This window comes from Phacochoerus africanus, chromosome 15 (genome assembly GCF_016906955.1).
Source record: "Phacochoerus africanus isolate WHEZ1 chromosome 15, ROS_Pafr_v1, whole genome shotgun sequence".
Lineage (NCBI taxonomy): Eukaryota > Metazoa > Chordata > Mammalia > Artiodactyla > Suidae > Phacochoerus > Phacochoerus africanus.
Window position 1 is genome coordinate 74,012,341 of NC_062558.1, and position 19,648 is coordinate 74,031,988.

The 19,648-nt window shown below is 43.9% G+C and overlaps 1 protein-coding gene and 1 long non-coding RNA gene across 3 annotated transcripts in view; one reads left to right on the top strand and one right to left on the bottom strand.

Annotated features, from left to right (window-relative positions):
• PPA1 (inorganic pyrophosphatase 1) overlaps positions 1 to 10,075 on the bottom strand; it is a 34,951-nt gene extending 24,876 nt beyond the window's left edge. The window contains exons 1-2 of the mRNA XM_047761504.1: positions 9,893 to 10,075; positions 7,028 to 7,086 (exon numbers count right to left, since the gene is read on the bottom strand). Of these exons, the coding sequence (XP_047617460.1) occupies positions 7,028 to 7,086; positions 9,893 to 9,956 (123 nt within the window). The 5' untranslated portion in view covers positions 9,957 to 10,075. The remainder of the gene's footprint in view (positions 1 to 7,027; positions 7,087 to 9,892) is intronic.
• A 118-nt stretch (positions 10,076 to 10,193) lies between these two features.
• Positions 10,194 to 18,094, top strand: LOC125116351 (uncharacterized). Of its 2 annotated transcripts, none has more exons than XR_007132304.1 (3): positions 10,194 to 10,332; positions 15,509 to 15,825; positions 17,633 to 18,094. It is a non-coding gene; the product is annotated as an uncharacterized LOC125116351 (long non-coding RNA). The 2 variants fall into 2 exon arrangements; XR_007132305.1 differs by having other exon boundaries at positions 15,621 to 15,825.
• The last annotated feature ends 1,554 nt before the right edge of the window (positions 18,095 to 19,648 follow it).

Below are 19,648 nucleotides of genomic sequence, written 5' to 3' on the forward strand. Positions count from 1 at the left end.
TCTACTCCTATAAAGTTGCTTTTGTAAAGGTATAGAAGCTTTCATCACTTCTAAGATGCACTTCTTTGGGGTTTTTTTGGTCTTTTTAGGGCCACGCCAACAGCATATGGAGGCTCCCAGGCTAGGGGTTGAATTAGAGCTGTAGCTGCAGGCCTACATCACAGCTACAACGCCAGATCCGAGCTATGTCTGCGACCTACACCACAGCTCATGGCACCACCAGATCCTTACCCCACTGAGCGAGGCCAGGGATGGAACCTGCATCCTCATGAATCCTAATCAGATTCGTTTCCACTGAGCCATGACGGGAACTCCCTAAGATGCACTTCTATCAAGTACTCACCAGGTAACAATGTCTCTTAGCCCTTGGTTTTAAGTTTTGGCTCCAAAGCTAGTTTTGTGATTACAGGATATACTCTTATTAAAGGGTGCCTCCTGTGCACTGTCAATGGGATTATAAATTGGTGCACCATTCTGGATAATAGCAAGGCAGTTCCTCAAAACACTGGGGGAAAAAAAAAAAAAAAAAAAAACCTACCATATGATCCAGCAATCCACTTCTGGGGATATACATCCAAAAGAAATTAAATCAGAATCTCAAAAGAAATATCTGCACCACCATGTTCACTATAGCATTGTTCACAATTACCAAGAAATGGAAACAACCTAAGTGTCCATCAATGGATGACTGGATAAAGAAGCTGTCATACACACACACACACACACACACACACTGGATTATTATTAAGCTTTTCTAAAAAAAAGAAACCCTGGTGTCCCAATAAGTTAAAGATCTGGCGTTGTCACTGCTGTGGCTCAGGTTGTATTGTATCTGTAGTGCAAGTTTGATCCCTGGCCTTAGAACTTCCACACGCCATGGGTGTGGCCAAAAAAAAAAAAAAAAAGAAACCATGCATTTATGACACATGGATAGATATTCTGCTAAGTGAAATAAGTCAGACAGAGAAAGACAAATACTGTATAATCTCGCTTACCTGTGAAATCGAAACAAGTTGAACTCATAGAAACAGAAACTAGAATGATGGCTGCCTGGGGTTGGAGGTATAGCACAAGTGGGGGGATGCTGATCAAATGGTACAAACTTTCATTTATAAGATGTGTAAGTTCTGGGGACCTAATGTACAGCATGGTTCTATGAAATTTGCTAAGGAGTAGTAGATCTTAAGTGTTTTCACCAGATACAAACCCAAAATAAATGTGAGGTGATGGAGAGGTTAATTAACTAGATTTGGGGGGGGGATCATTTCACAATGTATATCAAGAGATCACAATGAACACCTTAAATACAATGACAGTTTGTCAATTATACTTTAACAAAGCTGAAAGATTAAACTTTAGCAAAATTTTAAAGAAAAAAATAAATATGTTCCTGAGTTCTTTCAATAACAAGTGATGACCGTCTACTGGAGAAGCAGACACAAGGAAATATGATGACCAACATTCACACTGTGCACCCCTCATTCATTTAGCATTATAATTTCATGATCCCAACCAAAAAAAAAAAAATTTGCTCAATGAACTGTTAAGCACCCAGGGGAGATGGTTAACCTATTAAAATTTAAAAACAGATGTTAAACACCCTTCAGTAATATTCATTTGTTTTCCAATCACACAGATTTTCTACTCACAGCAGTTTTAACAAAACTCTTATATTTAGTAATACATACTGCCATATACATAGACAATAATAAAATTTAATTGACATGTCATAACTAAGAATAAACTCCTACTTTTCCCCTAAGGTGAACTTTAGGATGACTAAATTTTGAAAACAGATATTCTAACCATAATCTGTTTACTTATCTTTATAAAGTCAAATGTCTGCATTTCCAACTGTCAACCTTTTGCAATTTGCAATGACTATGAATTTTGACCATAGAAGTTCTTTCTAAGATATGTGCACATTTATCCCTGATTGCAATTTCAGAGAGATACGATCTCAGAACCTCGGAAACTCATCAATGAGTATTCCAGGGCTTCATGGCACCAAAATCCCTGGACTAGAAGACTTTATAGCCTTCCCAAATGAAGAAAATTCTTATTTCCTTCTAATTCTAAGTCCCCCCCCAAAAAAAAAGCCTTTTTTCCTGCATAAATATCAAAGATATATTTATTGTAGAAAATTTGGAAAATACCAAAAAGCTGCTTATGAGTTCTAGTTTTGTTTTGTTTTGTCTTTTTAGGGCCACAGCCACAGCATATTATGGAAGTCCCAGGCTAGGGGTTGAATCGGAGCTGAGCTGCTGGCCCACACCATAGCCACAGCCACATGGGATCCAAGCCACGTCTGCGACCTACACCACAGCTCATGGCAACACCAGATCCTTACTTAACCCACTGAGTGAGGCCAGGAATTGAACCTGCATCCTCATGAATGCTAGTCAGATTCATTTCTGCTGAGCCATGATGGGAACTCCGAGTTCTAGTTGTTAATCCTAGACAGTTAAAGAACATAGCTTGGAATGATGGCTAAAGGAGATAGTCCACATAAGGGCTTTAGCATAGCGCTCAATGTAACCTACAACATGCACTAAGACCAACAGTGCCCAGAGGTAAAGCACCATGCTCAATATGGCAAAGTCAGTTAGCGATAAAACCAGGACTAAAACCAAGATGTCTTTCTTTTTTTTTTTTTGTCTTTTTGCCATTTTCTTGGGCTGCTCCCGCGGCATATGGAGGTTCCCAGGCTAGCGGTCGAATCGGAGCTGTAGCCACCGGCCTACGCCAGAGCCACAGCAACACAGGATCCGAGCCACATCTGTAACCTACACCACAACTCACGGCAATGCTGGATCCTTAACCCACTGAGCAAGGCCAGGGATCGAACCTGCAACCTCATGGTTCCTAGTTGGATTCATTCACCACTGAGCCACGACGGGAACTTCCCTAAAACCAAGATTTCTTAACCCCTGGTTCAGTGATAAAATAGAACTCTGAAAGGCTTCAGACATAACTGGTCATTGTGGTCAACATCATTATCCAATTTTTAATTTTTTTGGTTATTGGGTATTGAGACTTTACAAGCCAGGCATTCACTGCGACTGCACAATAAGTGCATATTTAATCATCACTACTTCTTTTTTTTTTTTAAGTCAAGTCTATCAAAAATTTTTTTGTCAGGAGTTCCTGTCGTGGCTCAGCGGTTAACAAACCTGACTAGTACCCATGAGGACACAGGCCTGATCCCTGGCCTTGCTCTGCGGGTTGAGAATCTGGCATTGCCAAGAGCTGTGGTGTAGATCACAGACATGGCTGGGACCCTGAGTTGCCGTGGCTGTGTTATAGGCTGGCAGCTGCAGCTCTGATTTGACCCCTAGTCTGGGAACCTCCATATGCCATGGGTGCGGCCCTAAAAAGACAAAAAAAAAAATTTACCTGGGAATTCCTGTTGTGGCTCAGTGGGTTAAGAACACGACTAGTATCCTTGAGAACTCAGGTTCAATCCTTGGCCTTGCTGCAGCTGTGGTGTAGACCAGCAGCTGCAGCTCCAATTTGACTCCTAGCCTGGGAACTTCCATATGCTGTGGGTGCAGCCCTAAAAAGACCCAAAAATTTTTTTGTGTTTTTAAAATTTTTATTCATTTTCTGAGTGAAAGATTTTATATATATATCTTATATATAAAGATTTTATATACATATATCTCGAGTGGATATATATATATATATATATATATATATCCTTGCCTTCCTTTCACCCAGTGGATTTGGAAATAACCCAAGCAGGATATCTGAGTCACAAGGATTTCAAGAACTGGTTGGATTGGTAATGGCACATATACCAAATCAAATGTTATCTATACTGAAAAGTCCTGATATGGAGTATATTACAAGCCTTTTGGTATTTTTTCCTTATAGAGCTGACTGAGTTATGTCAAAGGCACATTGCCTCATAATGACTAACTATATATCAAGGATAAAGTCTATGGCCACCCACACAAAAATGTATTCACATAAACCTAATCACATTGAAATTTTTTTCAAAAACCAATGGAATTTTTTCTGTAGCCAACCAAATCAGATCTTTTATTTAGGCTATAATCCAAAATAAATTATTAAGTACCACACCCTTATTTGTGTTCTGTTTAGACTACGCTTCCTTAAACAAAAACAAAAGCACTCTTTCCTGCCTTCTCAAGCAGGAGTCTGAAATGCTGAAGTTCACTGAGGTGTGGACTACTGGTGAAATCCAGAGTCACTGCAAGAGCTGTGGCTTTTGAGCCAGCCTTGGGTGGTACAAAGGCAGAATTTTCAATTGAGTAATCCCAGATTATAGATATAACCAATCCCATGTAAGACTTCAGAGTTGCCGAGTAACCCAAGTGAAGGTGTTATAAACGACACCAAAACATAGTTTCAGTTTCCTATTTGGGGGTAACCTGCAACAGCAACAAGATAAGGCACCATCACTGGTATGATCCTTGTGGTCCTTGGCTAAGATATTGTCCAATAACTTATAGCTTTGGGCTGTTTATGTCCTCCCAAAATTCATGTGTTGAAATCCTAATCCTCAAAGGTGACGGTATGGTAGGTGGGACCTTTGGGAAATGCTTAAGGTGGAACCCTCATGAATGGGATTAGTGCCTTAAAAAAGAGGCTCCAGAGAAAGCCCTAGCCCTACCAGAGAGGGACGCAGCTAGAAGCCTGCAACCAGAAAGCCCTCACCCAACCATGATGGCGCCCCGATCTTGGACTTCCAGCCTCCAGAATGGCAAGCAATAAATTTCTGCTGTTTAGGAGTTCCCACTGTGGCTCATAAGGTTAAGAGCCCTACTAGTATCCATGAGGATGTGGTTTCAATCCCTGGCCTCACTCAGTGGGTTAAGGATCTAGCATTGCTTCAAGCTTCAGTATATACTGCAGACGCGGCTCGGGTTTGACGTTGCTGTAGCCATGGCAAAGGCCAGCAGCTGCAGCTCTGATTCGACCCCTAGCCTGGGAACTTCCATATGCTGCAGATGTGGCCCCAAAAAGGAATAAAAAAAATTTTTAATAAATTTCTGCTGTTTATAAGTTACCCAGTCTATGGTAGGTTTGTTAGAGACCAAACAGGCTAAGACACTTATGAACGTAAAAATCTCGGTTATGTTAAGAAAATGTTTTCCTTCTTTAGCACATCTGTATATGCCAAAGTACCATCAATAAACTTAAGGTCATCATTTTATACCTCTTCACTACTTAAAATGGTACGAGATGTTACTACAAAGTACTTTGATATACATACTAATTATACAACAGATAATTTAAGCCCGCCAAATGATGCCAACGCAAGAGGAAGGAAGTATTCAGTAGTTCATATCAACTCCCAGGAAATCAGATGTAACAAAGTAAAAGTTTCTGAATAAATACAGCTTAGAGAATCCCACAGGAGAACACATGCCAATTAGAGGTCCCTCCCGTAACTATGGCATGTAATTGGCCTCAGACTGTTTGCTCCACTGCCTCGAGTTAAGAGCCCAGCTCAGGCAAGCTTCTCAGAAGCAACATGCAGGTTAGATTTTCTGCTACAGACCAAGTGTCAGTATAGAACTGTAGTAATCTTCCCAGAAGTACAACCATTTTATCTGTTTCTGATACTCAAACACAGGAAAATGCACTATCTTAGCATATACACAGATAAGATTTTATCTTTATTATTCCAGACATGCATTGGAATATGATATTCATGTATTATGTATTGACAGCTAGCTAAGGGAGATCAGTAACCTAAGTAGATTTTACGACTCAAAAAGATTTGCACTCCAAGTTCGAGTTCCAGTCATATCTCAGCAGGAACAAATCCCACTAGGAACCATGAAGCTGCAGGTTCAATCCCTGGCCTCACTCAGTGGGTTAAGAATCTGGTGGCCATGAGCTGTGGTGCAGGTCACAGATGCTGCTCAGATCTGATGTGGCTGTGGCTGTGGCATAGGCTGGCAGCTACAGCTCTGATTAGACCCCTAGCCCGGGAACCTCCATATGCCGCAGATGCAGCCCCAAAAAAGCAAAAAAAAAAAAAAAGATTTGCACTCACTGTGGATCAAGCTTTCTGGTTGAACGAAAAAATTTTTTAGGGTATAAAAAAGAATCAGACATATACCCTTGTGTCAATTCTTAAATATAGCACAAACTCTTTCTGTTGAGAAGGAGGCTAAAATAATCAATGGCTTAAAAAAAAATAACTACTTAAATGTGTACAAACAATGCATGCTCTTTATAAAAAGATTAGAAAATATAAAAAGGCAAAAATGAAAATAAAAACAAAAAGAGCCATTAGCACTCCTACCTTCCAGGGATCACAACGACTTTGGAACACATTGCTGGATTTTTTTTTCCCTAGGAAAGTACAGATCTTATCCTGTGTGACTTGTGCTAAAGTTAGATTTCTTTAGCTCACTCATGTGTATAGAAATAAGTATCTCTTTAGTCCGTGGCCTTACCTTTTGTTAACTCTATTTGCAGATCTTAGTTCTACCAGTCCATTTAAACTACTGAAATTTCCTGTATTCACTTAATAATCTGGTCAGTTTTTACTGTTTAATTAATACTCCACAGCCCAAATTTTGTGCTGGCTACCTGGTTAATTTTAAAACCACTTATGAAGTACTAAGATTTTAGTTCCAAATATACACATAGAAAAGACCTGTAAATTTTTTTTTTTTTCTAACCAAGGCAGCTTTAAAACATTTGCTTCTGTTCCTCTATTCCTCCTCCAAATTAGAACAAAATAATCTTTTGATCAAATAATCTGGATTTAAGACTGTATCCTTTCATCCATGCAACTTTAACCCACAGCATAAGCTGGTATTTTAAGCACTTGTTAAGACATATGAGAAAATCCAGGCGTTTCCTGGTAGCCTAGCGGTTAAGGATCTGGCGTTGTCACTGCAGCACTTCTGGTCACAGCAGTGGCTCGGGTTTGATCCCTGGCCCGGGAACTTCTGCATGCCAACGGCACGGCCAAAAAAACCTCCCCAAAATCCATATGTTGAACTAGAAAAGAGACTACAATCAGAAAAGATCATCTTACCTTATCTGCATAAATTGGAATATCATGAAATGGAGATATATATTGTCCTTTTTCATTTTCTGCAAAATGTATTAGAAAAAAATTATTACTTTTTGATCAATTATATTCCTGGATCCATGAAGTACACATTTTTAAAGACTTCTTTTTTTTTTTTTTAAGAGAATGCTTAGGTTTACAATAAAATTGGGAAGATGATATGGAGATTTCCTACATACCCACTTCTCCCATTCATTATCAACACCACTCATCAGATTTTATTCTCACCCCAGAAAAACTGATTGTATACTTCACCTTCCTGATTGCTCCAAGATCAGGTTAGGTTTTCATCCTACATGATCCTTAGGGGTCTGATAGGTACTAAGCTCAACGGTGAGGGTGGGGAATGCCTTACAAACCTTCGTATCCCACAGCCTGTTTTACAAAAGGCAATGGAATTGTTTGGATTGATCTTACATCAGTTAACAGTTTACAGAGCTAATGAAATACTGGGCTCAAGGGAGAAGGGAGGGGACCAACTTGCCCAGTTATAAAGCATGTTGCTTTAAGTGATGTTCCAGGAAGACAGAGACAGCTTTGATTATGATTTTTTTTTTCTTTTGCTTTTTAGGGCCACACTCGCAGCATATGGAGGTTTCTGGGCTAGGGGTGGAATCAGAGCTGTAACTGCTGGCCTATGCCACAGCCATAGCAATGCAGGACCTGAGCCTCGTCTGCGACCTACACCACAGTTCACGACAACGCCAGAGCCTTAACCCACTGAGCGAAGCCAGGGATCGAACCTGTGTCCTCATGGATGCTAGTCAGATTCATTAACTGCTGAGCCACAACAGGAATTCCCGATTATGATTTTCTTAAGGATAATCTAGTTGTAACAACACTTGAAGAAATAATTTCTGTATTCTAGAAATCTAACTACCATATACAAAAAGTAATTGTAACACTTCCTTACTATTCTTGAGGACAGTCCACATTACATTCCTTCAAGATTAAAAATCAGGAGTTTCCATCGTGGCTCAATGGAAACAAATCTGACTAGGAACCATGAGGATGCAGGTTCGATCCCTGGCTTCAATCAGTGGGTTAAGGATCCAGTGTTGTGAGCTGTGGTGCAGGTAACCAATTCAGCTCAGATCCCATGTTGCCGTGGCTGTGGCATAGGCTGGTGGCTACAGCTCCAATTCGACCCCTAGCCGGGGAACCTCCATATGCCGTGAGTGCAGCCCTCAAAAGACCAAAAAATAAACAAATAAATAAAAAATAAAAATCAAAGTGGAATAACAAAAATGGAGCACTGACCACCGGCAATGGCATATTGGTCCCTTTAGTCAATAATGACTTGAGGTCCAATCCACTATCAGTTTTATAGACAATGGCAAGTGTGACATTAGGAAGGCAAAAATCTTCTCCTATTAAGAAAGGATGCAAGGAAGTCTATTTTTAATTTTCTTCTATTTTTTAATTAAAATTATATAGTACTGACTACCAATACATAATTTAAGAAAAAACTGTGTTTGTTCTGCAAATAAAGCTTGAAGAAGATTATCCTAATCATTCCCCACCTTCAAACTAGAGAATCATCTCTCGAAATCTCTCCTAGAGAGAATTCAGGAATCAACACTAACTCCAGAAAAATAGTTCTGTGAATTATTTGTCAAAAGTTTCTGCACTGCCCTTATTGCTTAATTTTGCAATTAATTAAGATGGGGGGGGGTGTGCCACCCTTGCTCGGATTTTCTCGTAGCAGTCTAAACTTAAAACTAGTTGTGTAACTTTTAGAGTTCACTTTCCTTTTCCTCTCACATCAAGCTATTTTTTGCTAGGAGCTTTGTTCTTTCAGTATTTTCTACCATTCGCCCCCTATACCCCTCTCTTCACTACCCTTCATACAACACACGACCTTACAGAATCCGCGGCACCTGCCCATTTCCTTCCGAACAAAATTGTAAAGAAGTTAAAACCGAAAGGCCTTTGGTGACACATTTTCAAACGCCCCCCGCCCCTTATCTCTAGTAATTTTTTTTCCCCCGGAGGGGGAGCAGGGGGGACTCGGTAAGAGGATAAAGATAAACTCGCGGCAGCTTTCCTCCACCTACAAGGCTAAAGGTGATGTCAAGGGAAGCTGAGCGCTGCCAGCCTGCAGCCCCCTCGCTCTTGGTGCAGACGTGGGGGAGATACCCCTTGGACGCGATTCCCTGCATAGGGACCAAAAATTGGCACTTTCTTACTCATGCTTCCCAGATTGACGTCATCTGTTTGACCGGAGGGGAACAGCTTTCTGTTTCATAAGGCTTTTTCCCAGCATCAGTACTACAGGAAAACATACGGCCGGGAGGCAGGAGCGCTACTGGGACCCCAGAGGGATGGGTCCAGTCCTCCACTGACTGCTTCTGATTGGGGCCTCGATTTCCCTGTCTGTAGGACGAGGGGCTGGACTTGACCCGGCTCGGTGCCCACAATCTGAGCCACTGTGGAGGAATTAAGATCTCAGGGAGTCACCACCATCACCACCCCTCCCGGTTCCTCCAAATTGAATAATCCTCTTACAGGGATTAGTTTACTCCCAGGCACCTTTTCTAGGGTGACTCAGTGGTTTCCTTTTCCCCTAAGACACTGCCCGAGCTGAACACCTGCAAAATTAGCCTGGCCCGGGTTCAGGTCCAACCGAACGTGTTCAAGAGCAACGACGACCTACGCCCTCCTGCTCGCAAGCGGGACGTGTGAAATGAGAGGACGAGGCAGCCCAGGCCCCGGGGACCAGTCCAAGGAGCCCGGCGCGGGCCGCAGCCGCTGGGACGGGAGGGGAGACGATGCCAGGGAATGAATGGGCGGGCAGGCAGGGAGGGGCCGCGGGCCTCGGACACTCACTGAGGAAGACTCGGTACTCGAGGGTGAAGGGCGCGGAGCGCTCCTCGCTGCTGAAGCTGCTCATAGTGCCGGAGACTGGACGCCGCCGCCGCCGCTCAGAGTCACAAACCCGCACGCGGCGCTCACTGACAAGGAGAAGGCTCCGCGCCTGCGCACTGCGGTGACTGGACCTGCTTGGGGGCGGGGAGCCGCCTTTAACTTGCTGTGCGCGGGCGAGCCCACCCCGCGCGCAGGCGCACTCCGCGGTGCCCGCGAGTCCTTGCGCCCCAGCCCCGCCCTCTCAGGCCGCGCCTCCGCGGACTGCTCCGGAACCCCAGGCTGGGCCACGTGGCTGCGTTCTGTCCCAGCTGGCGGGCTTTGGGCTCTGAAGGGAGAGAGTAAGAAGGTCTCAACTTGGACCAGCTGAGGCTTGACCGCCGACCTCTCGCCCTCTACACACGGTGGGAACACACCTTTGACTCACACACCCTCTTATCTCAAAAGACGCTTAGAGGAGTTGTTTCATGGTTCAGCACGTTAAGAATCCGGTGTTGTCACTGCTGTGGCTTTGTTTACAGCATTGCGCAGGTTTGATCCCTGACCCAGGAACTTCCAAACGCCGCGGACATGGGGTTGGGGAGGGGGAGATAGACGTTTAGGAATCAGCTGCTTCACTTTGCAATCCCCGCCAAGGCTGCTTAAAGGTGAGCAGCTTTCTGATCTGTTTGAGAAAAGTTGAGTTGCATTACTGATACCATTTGGCTACCAACTAGGTTACATCTCCACCGCTTTCCAGCATATGACAGCGAGCAAATTGATATTAAGCTCTCTGACTCAGTTTCTCGTCTGGGAAATAGAGATAATAATAGTAATGATTTCAAGGGTTGCTGGGTTATTCCCACCCTCCCCAAGGAAGATTCAGTCTGCCGCCCCCACCCCACCCCAAGTCCCCTAGGCCTTGAGATGGCAGCATTGGGAAAGCCCACACGTGAGCTCATGGTCCCTTGAGGACATTTCTCTCAGGTGCAAGCTCCTTGGAGCTTGTTTTTATACTACTGTTTCATGTTGTTAGGCCAGACCCCAAAAGCTAAAGCAAGTTCGAGGTTATGGGCAGATGTTTGCTTCACTCACTTCCCCAGTTCTATGTGTGTGTATATATATGTGTGTGTGTGTGTGTGTGTGTGTTTCAAAATCCTCAAGTTAGACAGTGATTATTCACTAATTTGATTGCAAAATTATTTCAAAGAATGTCTAGTTTAATTTAAAGTTTTGATGGGCTGGGCTTTTTTTTTTGGCCCGGGGAGGGGGGGGCATGCAGGTGGCATGAGGAAGTTCCCAGGCCAGGGATCAAACTCACACCACAGCAGTGCTGGCCTGCTACTGCAGTGACAATGCTGGATCCTTAACCCACTGCACAAGAGAACTCCTAAACTTAAAAAAAAAAAAAGAAGAAGAAGTATCGGAGTATCGGAGTTCCCGTCATGGCACAGTGGTTAACGAATCCGACTAGGAACCATGAGGTTGTGGGTTCGATCCCTGGCCTTGCTCAGTGGGTTAATGATCCGGCGTTGCCGTGAGCTGTGGTGTAGGTTGCAGACGCGGCTCGGATCCCGCATTGCTATGGCTCTGGAGTAGGCTGGTGGCTACAGCTCCAATTCGACCCTTAGCCTGGGAACCTCCAATGCCGCAGGAAGTGGCCCTAGAAAAGGCAAAAAGACAAAAAAAAAGTATCTACTATATAAAATGAGAAGTGCCTTGTATTAAATGAAAACCTAGTAGGATAATTTTCTAGTTAGACTGAGCCTCCCTTGTCTCCATCCCACCAATCTTCAGAAGGCCAACCTTTTGAACACAACACCACACCACTTTACTGTAATTAGAACACAAGGGAAGGAAAAAAAAAATAGCAGAGGGGTATTTGCATTACTGAAAGCTGAAAGAATCTCTGCAGAGTGACCGCTAGGCTCATGTTCAGAGAGTTTCTTAAAGGGAGGTTCATTTGATTGAACTGCACTATCAGTTTTCTACCTTTGAGCAGATGGAGCTAGTTTTCTTGAAAAACCCCAGAATTTCATCTGTGACTGACGTGTGAGCAAAGAGATATGATGCAATAGTGTGCCACAGGCACTTTCTCTTTTGCTTCTTGCCAGCTCAGAGGAAGAAAATAAAGTCTCGCTGACCTCTGGACTTGCACGCTAGCTCTTGTTTTATTGAATGTGTTCAGAGAGCCAGTTGGTACCAACTCCAATAAAAAATCAAGCCTTACCTTTGCTGGCATATGAGTCCATGCTTTGTAACTTTCTTTGGCATGCAAGGGTGGTGAGCCCCACAGGTCCTTTCCGACCTTGTTCTCATGTCTCCCTGGGACCTAGCGCAGTACCTGGTCTAGAGTAGATGTTTAATGAATCTTTGCTGGACCAATTGACAGAGGAATTGATGAAAAGAAGGGCGAAAATACCTTCTTAAGTTTGGTAAAGCGTGAACCCACCTGTTCTCAGACATTGTCTTTCTTGCCCTGTAACCAAATCCAATAGCACTTTTCAGTCTATATCCTGTCCTTTTTGCTGTGGTTGACCCTCCAGTTTCCCGATGCTGTCTCTCCCTTGGCTTCTGACTGCATTTTCTTCTGATATCCCTCCTACTTCTTTGGCCACTCCTTTCTCATTCTCCCCTTTAGCCTTCTCTTCATCGCTTCATCTTGATCATCACTGTCTTTCTTACTTCTGTTCTCTCTCTCTACAGATGTCCTCTTTCTAGGTTATCTCATGTATATATTTGGTGTCGGCTACCACCTATCGGTCCTATAACAAGAAGGCTTTCAAATTTATAACTGTGTTTTATTTAACACTTATTGGGATGATCGTATGTGCTAGGAGGTAAGGATGTAGTGCTTCGAAAGACATGGTCTTGGCCCTATTATAGTCTGAAGGGAAGACAGACTTCAACAAATATTGACAGTAAGTTTGGATAAGTAGAGTGATAGAGGAAGTACAAGGCATTGCATTATGGGAGCAGAGAACCTCTTAGGAAGTGACCCTTAACCTGTGTACTAAAAGATGAGAGGGGTTTAAGAAAGCGAAAGGGACAAGGTAAAAGCCAGATAGACATTATTAGGAGATGAAACCAGAGTTCCCGTCATGGCTCAGCAGAAACGAAACCGACTAGGAACCATGAGGTTGCGGGTTCGGTCCCTGCCCTTGCTCAGTGGGTTAAGGATCCCTCATTGTCGTGAGCTGTGGTGTAGGTCACAAACTCGGCTCAGATCTGTATTGCTGTGGCTCTGGCATAGGCCAGTGGCTGCAGCTCCAATTAGACTCCTAGCATGGGAACCTCCATATGACAAGGGTCCTAAAAAGCAAAAAAAAAAAAAAAAAAGATGAAACCAGAGAAGTGATCAGGATTAGAGGCTGCAGAGCCTTGGAAGGCATGATATGGGGTTTGAACTTTTTCTGAAAGAGCAATGCAAAACTAGAAGGGATTTTAGCAGGAAAGTGACATGATCAGAATTACTTGTAAATATGGCTCTGTTAGCAGCTTGGAGCCTGGGTTGAAGTTTAGCAAGACCAGAGGCAGAGAGAACAATGAGAAGGCTGCTGCTGCAGTGGCCCAGGTAAAAAGATGATGGTAGTGCCCTGGACTTGGATGGCAAAAGAGATGAGTGATTACAGAGCTAAGTTCAAGGTAGAATCAATGAAAGTGATCATTGGTTGGACAGAGTGAAAGATAAGGAAAATAGATTTGAGGATGATTTCTAGGTTTCTGGGTACAACAACTGGTTTAATGGTGTCATTTACTGAGATAGTTTGGTTGGGATGGAGGGTAAGAAAAATGAAAACTTTAGTTTGGAGTATTAGAGCAAACACAGCTAGTTGCCTACCCAATAGCCATATCACCTTCTCCTTTCTAAAAGAATCCCAAATTTGCAGTTCCTATTGTGGCTTAGCAGGTTTAGAACCCTACATAGTGTCCTTGAGGATGAAGGTTCGATCCCTGGCCTCGCACGGTGAGGTAAGGATCCAGTGTTTTCGCAAGCTGCCGAGTAGGTTGCAGATGTGCCTCAGATCCAGTGTTGCTGTGGCTGTGGCATAGGCTGGCATCTGTAGCTCCAATTTGACCCCTAGCCCGGGACCTTCTTTTTTTTTTTTTTTTTTGTCTTTTGTTGTTGTTGTTGCTATTTCTTGGGCCGCTCCCGCGGCATATGGAGGTTCCCAGGCTAGGGGTTGAATCGGAGCTGTAGCCACCGGCCTACGCCAGAGCCACAGCAACGTGGGATCCGAGCCGCGTCTGCAACCTTCACCACAGCTCACGGCAATGCCGGATCATTAACCCACTGAGCAAGGGCAGGGACCGAACCCACAACCTCATGGTTCCTAGTCGGATTCGTTAACCACTGTGCCACGACGGGAACTCCTCGGGACCTTCTATATGCCACAGGTACGGCCGTAAAAAGAAAAAAAAAAATTGAAATAAAATTTAAACAGAATCCTAAATTTGTTTAAGAATCTACTCCTCTGTGCAGCAGTTTTCATTGTGGCTTAGCGGTAACAAACGGGATTAGCATCCATGAGGATTTAATCCCGGGCCTTGCTCAGTGGGTTAAGGATCCAAAATTGCCTTGAGCTTTGATGTGGTTCTCAGTCGTGGCTCCGATCCCTCGTTGCTGTATCTGTGGCATAAGCTGGCAGCTGCAGCTCCAATTCAAACCCTAGCCTGGGCACTTCCATATGATGCACCTGAGGCCCTTAAAAAAAAAAAAAAAAAGTATTCATGTATATCTCTCTTAAAAAGACACAAAGTTTGAGACATCTATGATCATTGGTTGCTCCAAAATTCGTAGAGTTTGATATAACAGAGGGACATTGGTGCAGGGACTTGGTCAGTAAGTAATAGGAGAACTGAAAAGCCAAATGCAGATTAGCAGCAATAGGAAGCCACTACTGTCTCTAGGCTAGAGGGACAGGCTAGGAAAAGAGGCAGAGTCACCCAGAAGGAGGCACTCAGGGGCTATGGTCAGAAGCTGGAAGCACACTGGGCCTGCGCATCTGGAGACATGCTGGTGGAGATGCTGCCTGTGGCAAAAAGGAAAGGAGAGACCTACTCTTTCCCTTCCTCACCCTCCAAAACCCAAAGCAGTGTCTCCCATTGGCTGGGCCCACATGGAAGCCAATTATATTAGTCAATTTTGCCTAGTTTATGCTGTTGTAACAAACAAATAAAAAATCACAGTTGCTTACATGAATGAACATTTATTTCCTGTTCCAGTTCCATGGTGGTGTTATGCGTCAGCTGTGGTTCTGGCCCATATGTCTTCCCATTTTCAGACTGAGGTGGCGGTAACATCCCCAGTTGGTCTCGTTGCAGAGAGAAGAAGAAATGGCCAAACCACGCAATGGCTCTTAAGCTTTGGATCAGAAACAGTATATGCCACATCTACTCACATTCAATTAGTTAAAGCAAGTCCTATGACCTTGCCTGATGCCCAGGGATCGTGGAAATATACTTCTCCTTTAGCTGCCACTGCACGTGGGTAACCATGTAGAGGAACAGGTGATTCTCTTACATAAATGTTAGCAATAATACTCTCGTATCACAGTCGACCTTCTTGATAGTAAATATTCATTTATCCCCTTTTTGCAGGAAAAATATATTCATTCTCCTTCCAGAAAAGAGTGACACCCAAAAGTCTCAACCCATCATGACTTCAGGGTCAAAGTATTGTATCTCATGATAATTTCTGCGTTTTGTTCAGATAGGACTCCTCTTGAAACAGAGACTAATGAACTTAAAAAAAAAACAAATGTTTTCCACTGCTGCCCACATCTATACTAATATGAAGTAATTGAACAAGGCCGGGATGAACATTTTCATTCATCAAAAGAAAGAATGGAAGGCATACAACCATCGCTGGTTCTTGGAATTTGGAAATCCTGCTGAACATTCCAGTTCATCTCCTTGTGAGTAGCCCCTGTTATTGTTCTTCATAACTCTTGACTCTTTCTTTCTTTCTTTCTTTCTTTCTTTCTTTCTTTCTTTCTTTCTTTCTTTCTTTCTTTCTTTCTTTCTTTTTTAAATCCTTCTTGACCACATCTGGAAAAAATACACTCCTTGGGAGCTGAGCAGCTTTGTCAGCTTCCTTCCTGCCCATAGAAATTTGGGAGTTGTTCTCCAGCAGTCTTAATCTTTCAACCCAAGTTGGTGTATCTTGGCTGTATATCTTTCTTTAAAATTTATATATTTGGAGTTCCCGTCGTGGCTCAGTGGTTATAAACCCGACTAGTATCTATGAGGGCATGGGTTCAATCCCTGGCCTCACTCAGTGAATTAAAGATCCGACGTTGCCGTGAGCTGTGGTGTAGGTCACAGACGCAGCTTGAATCCCATGTTGCTGTGGCTGTGGTGTAGGCCGGCAGCTACAGCTCCGATTGGACCCTTATCCTGGGAACCTCCATATGACACGGGTGCAGCCCTTAAAAAGACAACCAAACCAACCAACAAACACTTAGATATATTTTACCTGTCTGGTCTAGTCAGCTCCGTGTGCCAGTTACCACATCTATAATTCTTTCCAAAACATCTCTCTCTCTAGGCATAATTGCGAAAGGCAGCTTGAATTTAGCAAGCTTCCATTAGAGAAGCTCTTCGTTTGTTTTCCCTGAGCCATTTTATCCACCAAAGCCACTGTTCACACCCTTAATCTGGTCTCTATCCTAAGACTGAGTTTTAACTTGATACTTCAGCAGTCTTGTTACTCCATGTATTTCTCAATTTGTATCCTTTATTGTCTCTCTCTGCCCTGCCAAGCCCGGAACTTCTAGATTCTCCCTTTTCCTATTCATCCCTGCTAACACAACAGCCAGTTTTTTCTAAGCTTGCTATTTCCTCTCCTGAGTCCTCTAGCTCAGTGCCTCCCTTGCCCAGCCAGCCTACCTGGAAGCTCCTCCAGGCTCCTCCTGATTAACCTCTACAGCTGCCACTGATGGTTGCTTGCCCAGCACCAGTTCATGTGCCTTTCCTCCCTCCCAGCAGCACTCCGTTGTTCAGACATGCACCCACTTAACCCTGTGTGGCTGTCTGCTTCAGGAAATGCGGTGCGATCCTGACCCCGGGGGGATGTCTGATTAGTCTGTTAATCACAGTGGTTGCCATTCCCCTTGACTAGTTTGGTCGTGGGTATGCGGCATAGTTCTGGCAAAGGTGATGTAAACGGAGGCGTGATAAAGCCTTCTGGAAAAGTCTCTCTTGTTTCTATGAGAGAAACCCTGAAGGAGGACATCTCTTCTTCCTTTAGATAGCGTCGTGGAATTTGCCAACCACAGCTGGAGGAGAGGTAGCCTCCTCCAGGTGGTAGGTAATACTGATACATTTCCATGAAGATGCCAAGTAGAAAAAACCTTGGGTCTTTTTTCTCTCTCTTTTTTGGCTACGCCCACAGTATATGGAAGTTTCCAGACTAGGTACTGAACCTGCACCACAGCAGCAACCCGAGCTGTTGCGGTGACAACACCAGATCCTTAACCTGCTGCCCCAGAAGGGAACCCCAACCTTGGGTCTTGATGATGTCCCTGAGCTGCTGATTTAACAAACCTGGGGCCTTTCCTGCCTCACCTCTTCTTATGAAGAGATAATGAATGGACTGTGTTAATAATTAGCAAATTATGTGAGGTAATAAATTGGCTATGGTGTTGTGTTTAAACCAATTTGGTTCAGATTATTCTGTTTCTTGCAGCTGAAAGACTTTTTTTTTTTTTTTAATCTTTTTAGGGCCACAGGAATTCGTTCAGGAATGGATCCCTGACCCAAGCTGAACCAATGAAAGTTTCCTACCTCCTTGTGAGAAGTTACTTTGCTTTCTTGGGAGAAAGTCACGGGAAGAGGTAGCCTCTCTCCCCTGCGCCCCCCGCCCCCCCCGCCCCTGCCGCCACCTCTCAATGTGAGCATGAAAGTATATAGCTCTGATTGTTGATAGCCACATTCTGAACCATGAAGGAAGCCAGCCTGAGGATGAAGTTCACACTGTAAATGGCAGGGCAGAAGAATAGGGACAGCCTGGGTCCTTGATAACATTATTGAGCTTCTGGATCAGCCAGCCCTGGGCACTTACTATTATATGTACCAATATATCCTTTTAGTTTAACATGGTTTCAACCATATTGCTGTTACTGGCAATTAAAGCATCCTACTTTTTTCTTTTCTCTCTAGGGCCACACCTGCGGCATATGGAAGTTCCCAGACTAGGGATCAAATCCGAGCTACAGCTGCCAGCCTGTGGCAGAGCCACAGCAATGCCAGATCCAAGCCATATCTATGGCCTACACCACAGCTCACAGCAACACTGGATCCCCAACCCACTGAACGAGGCCAGGGATCGAACCGACATCCTCACAGATACTAGTTGGGTTCGTTTCTACTTAGCCCCGATGGGAACTCCTCTAATTCAGTGTTTTGTTTTTGGTTTGGGTTTTGTTGTTGTTGTTGTTGTTGTTGTTTTGTCTTTTTAGGGCCACCTCTGTGGTATATGGAGGTTCCCAGGCTAGGGGTCTAATTGGAGCTGTAACCACCAGCCTATGCCATAGCCACAGCAACGCCAGATCCCAGCTGCATCTGTGACCTACACCACAGCTCACGGCAACACTGGATCTTTAACCCACTGAGCGAGGCCAGGGATTGAACCCGTGACCTCATGGTTCCTAGTCAGATTCATTTCCGCTGTGCCACAATGGGAACTCCTAATTCAGTTTTTAAGACTTACTTCAGGCCTCTTATGGGAACCCTTTTCGGACACCCCTCTGGCCGTTCCATTGCTCCTTTGACCAGCCATGATACTGCATTATAGACAATACTATAGCACATTATGATTTTTCTCTTCTGTCTCTGCTCACTGGATTGTGGGGAGGTCCATGTTCCCAAACTCAGTAGACACTGTTTGTTGAGTGTACACGTGCCGGAAATAACTTTTATCTAAACTGTCATGGAGTTCCCTGGTGGCTCAGTGGGTTAAGGATCTGGTGTGTCACTGCTATGGCGTGGGTTCGATCCCTGGCCCAGGAACTTTGGCATGCCATGGGCAGGGCCAAAAAAACAAAAAAACAAAAACCTTCATATATGCTTAAAAGTAGGGAGCTAAGAAGGTAATTTGGCGTAGTGTCAGAAACACTGGACTGCAACCCACAAAGAAGGAAATTTTGTTTTGATTCCAACATTTACGAACTCTGGGAGCCTCAAGGCAATGGGAGCCTTGGCCTCTACACAATTCAGTTTCCCATCTGTAACATGGGAATAATGCAGCGATGTCACTGGTCACACAGCCTACAATCCACCTTTTTCGAGGGGATGGCAATTTTGCCTGGAAGCTTTTCATTCACGATGAAGATGTACAAGCAGGAGAACTAATGCCATGGGAAGTAAAAGGAAACACCAAACTCTTTCATCATAGTTTATTTTCCATAATCTGTAGCATAGGCCTGAATCATTTTTCAAAGACATGGACTAGAAGAGAATGAAAAATGTGATTATTATGATCAGCAGCAGTGGCTTCAGAGGACGGCCTGACAGCACAACAAATGAACAAAATACGTGATGCGCCAAATGCTCTGCCTTGCGGGTGGTTGAAACACGTAAGTGGGGTTTGTCACTAAAGCAGCTGAGCTTTGGCTCTTCTAACCTCCCTGCAGAGAGGAGGACAGAAGGGGGTAAGGAGTGATGACGCCTCCAAACAGGGAGTGATTTAACACCACCACTGGCTATGTGACAGATAAACTCATTTGCCCAAATCACCAA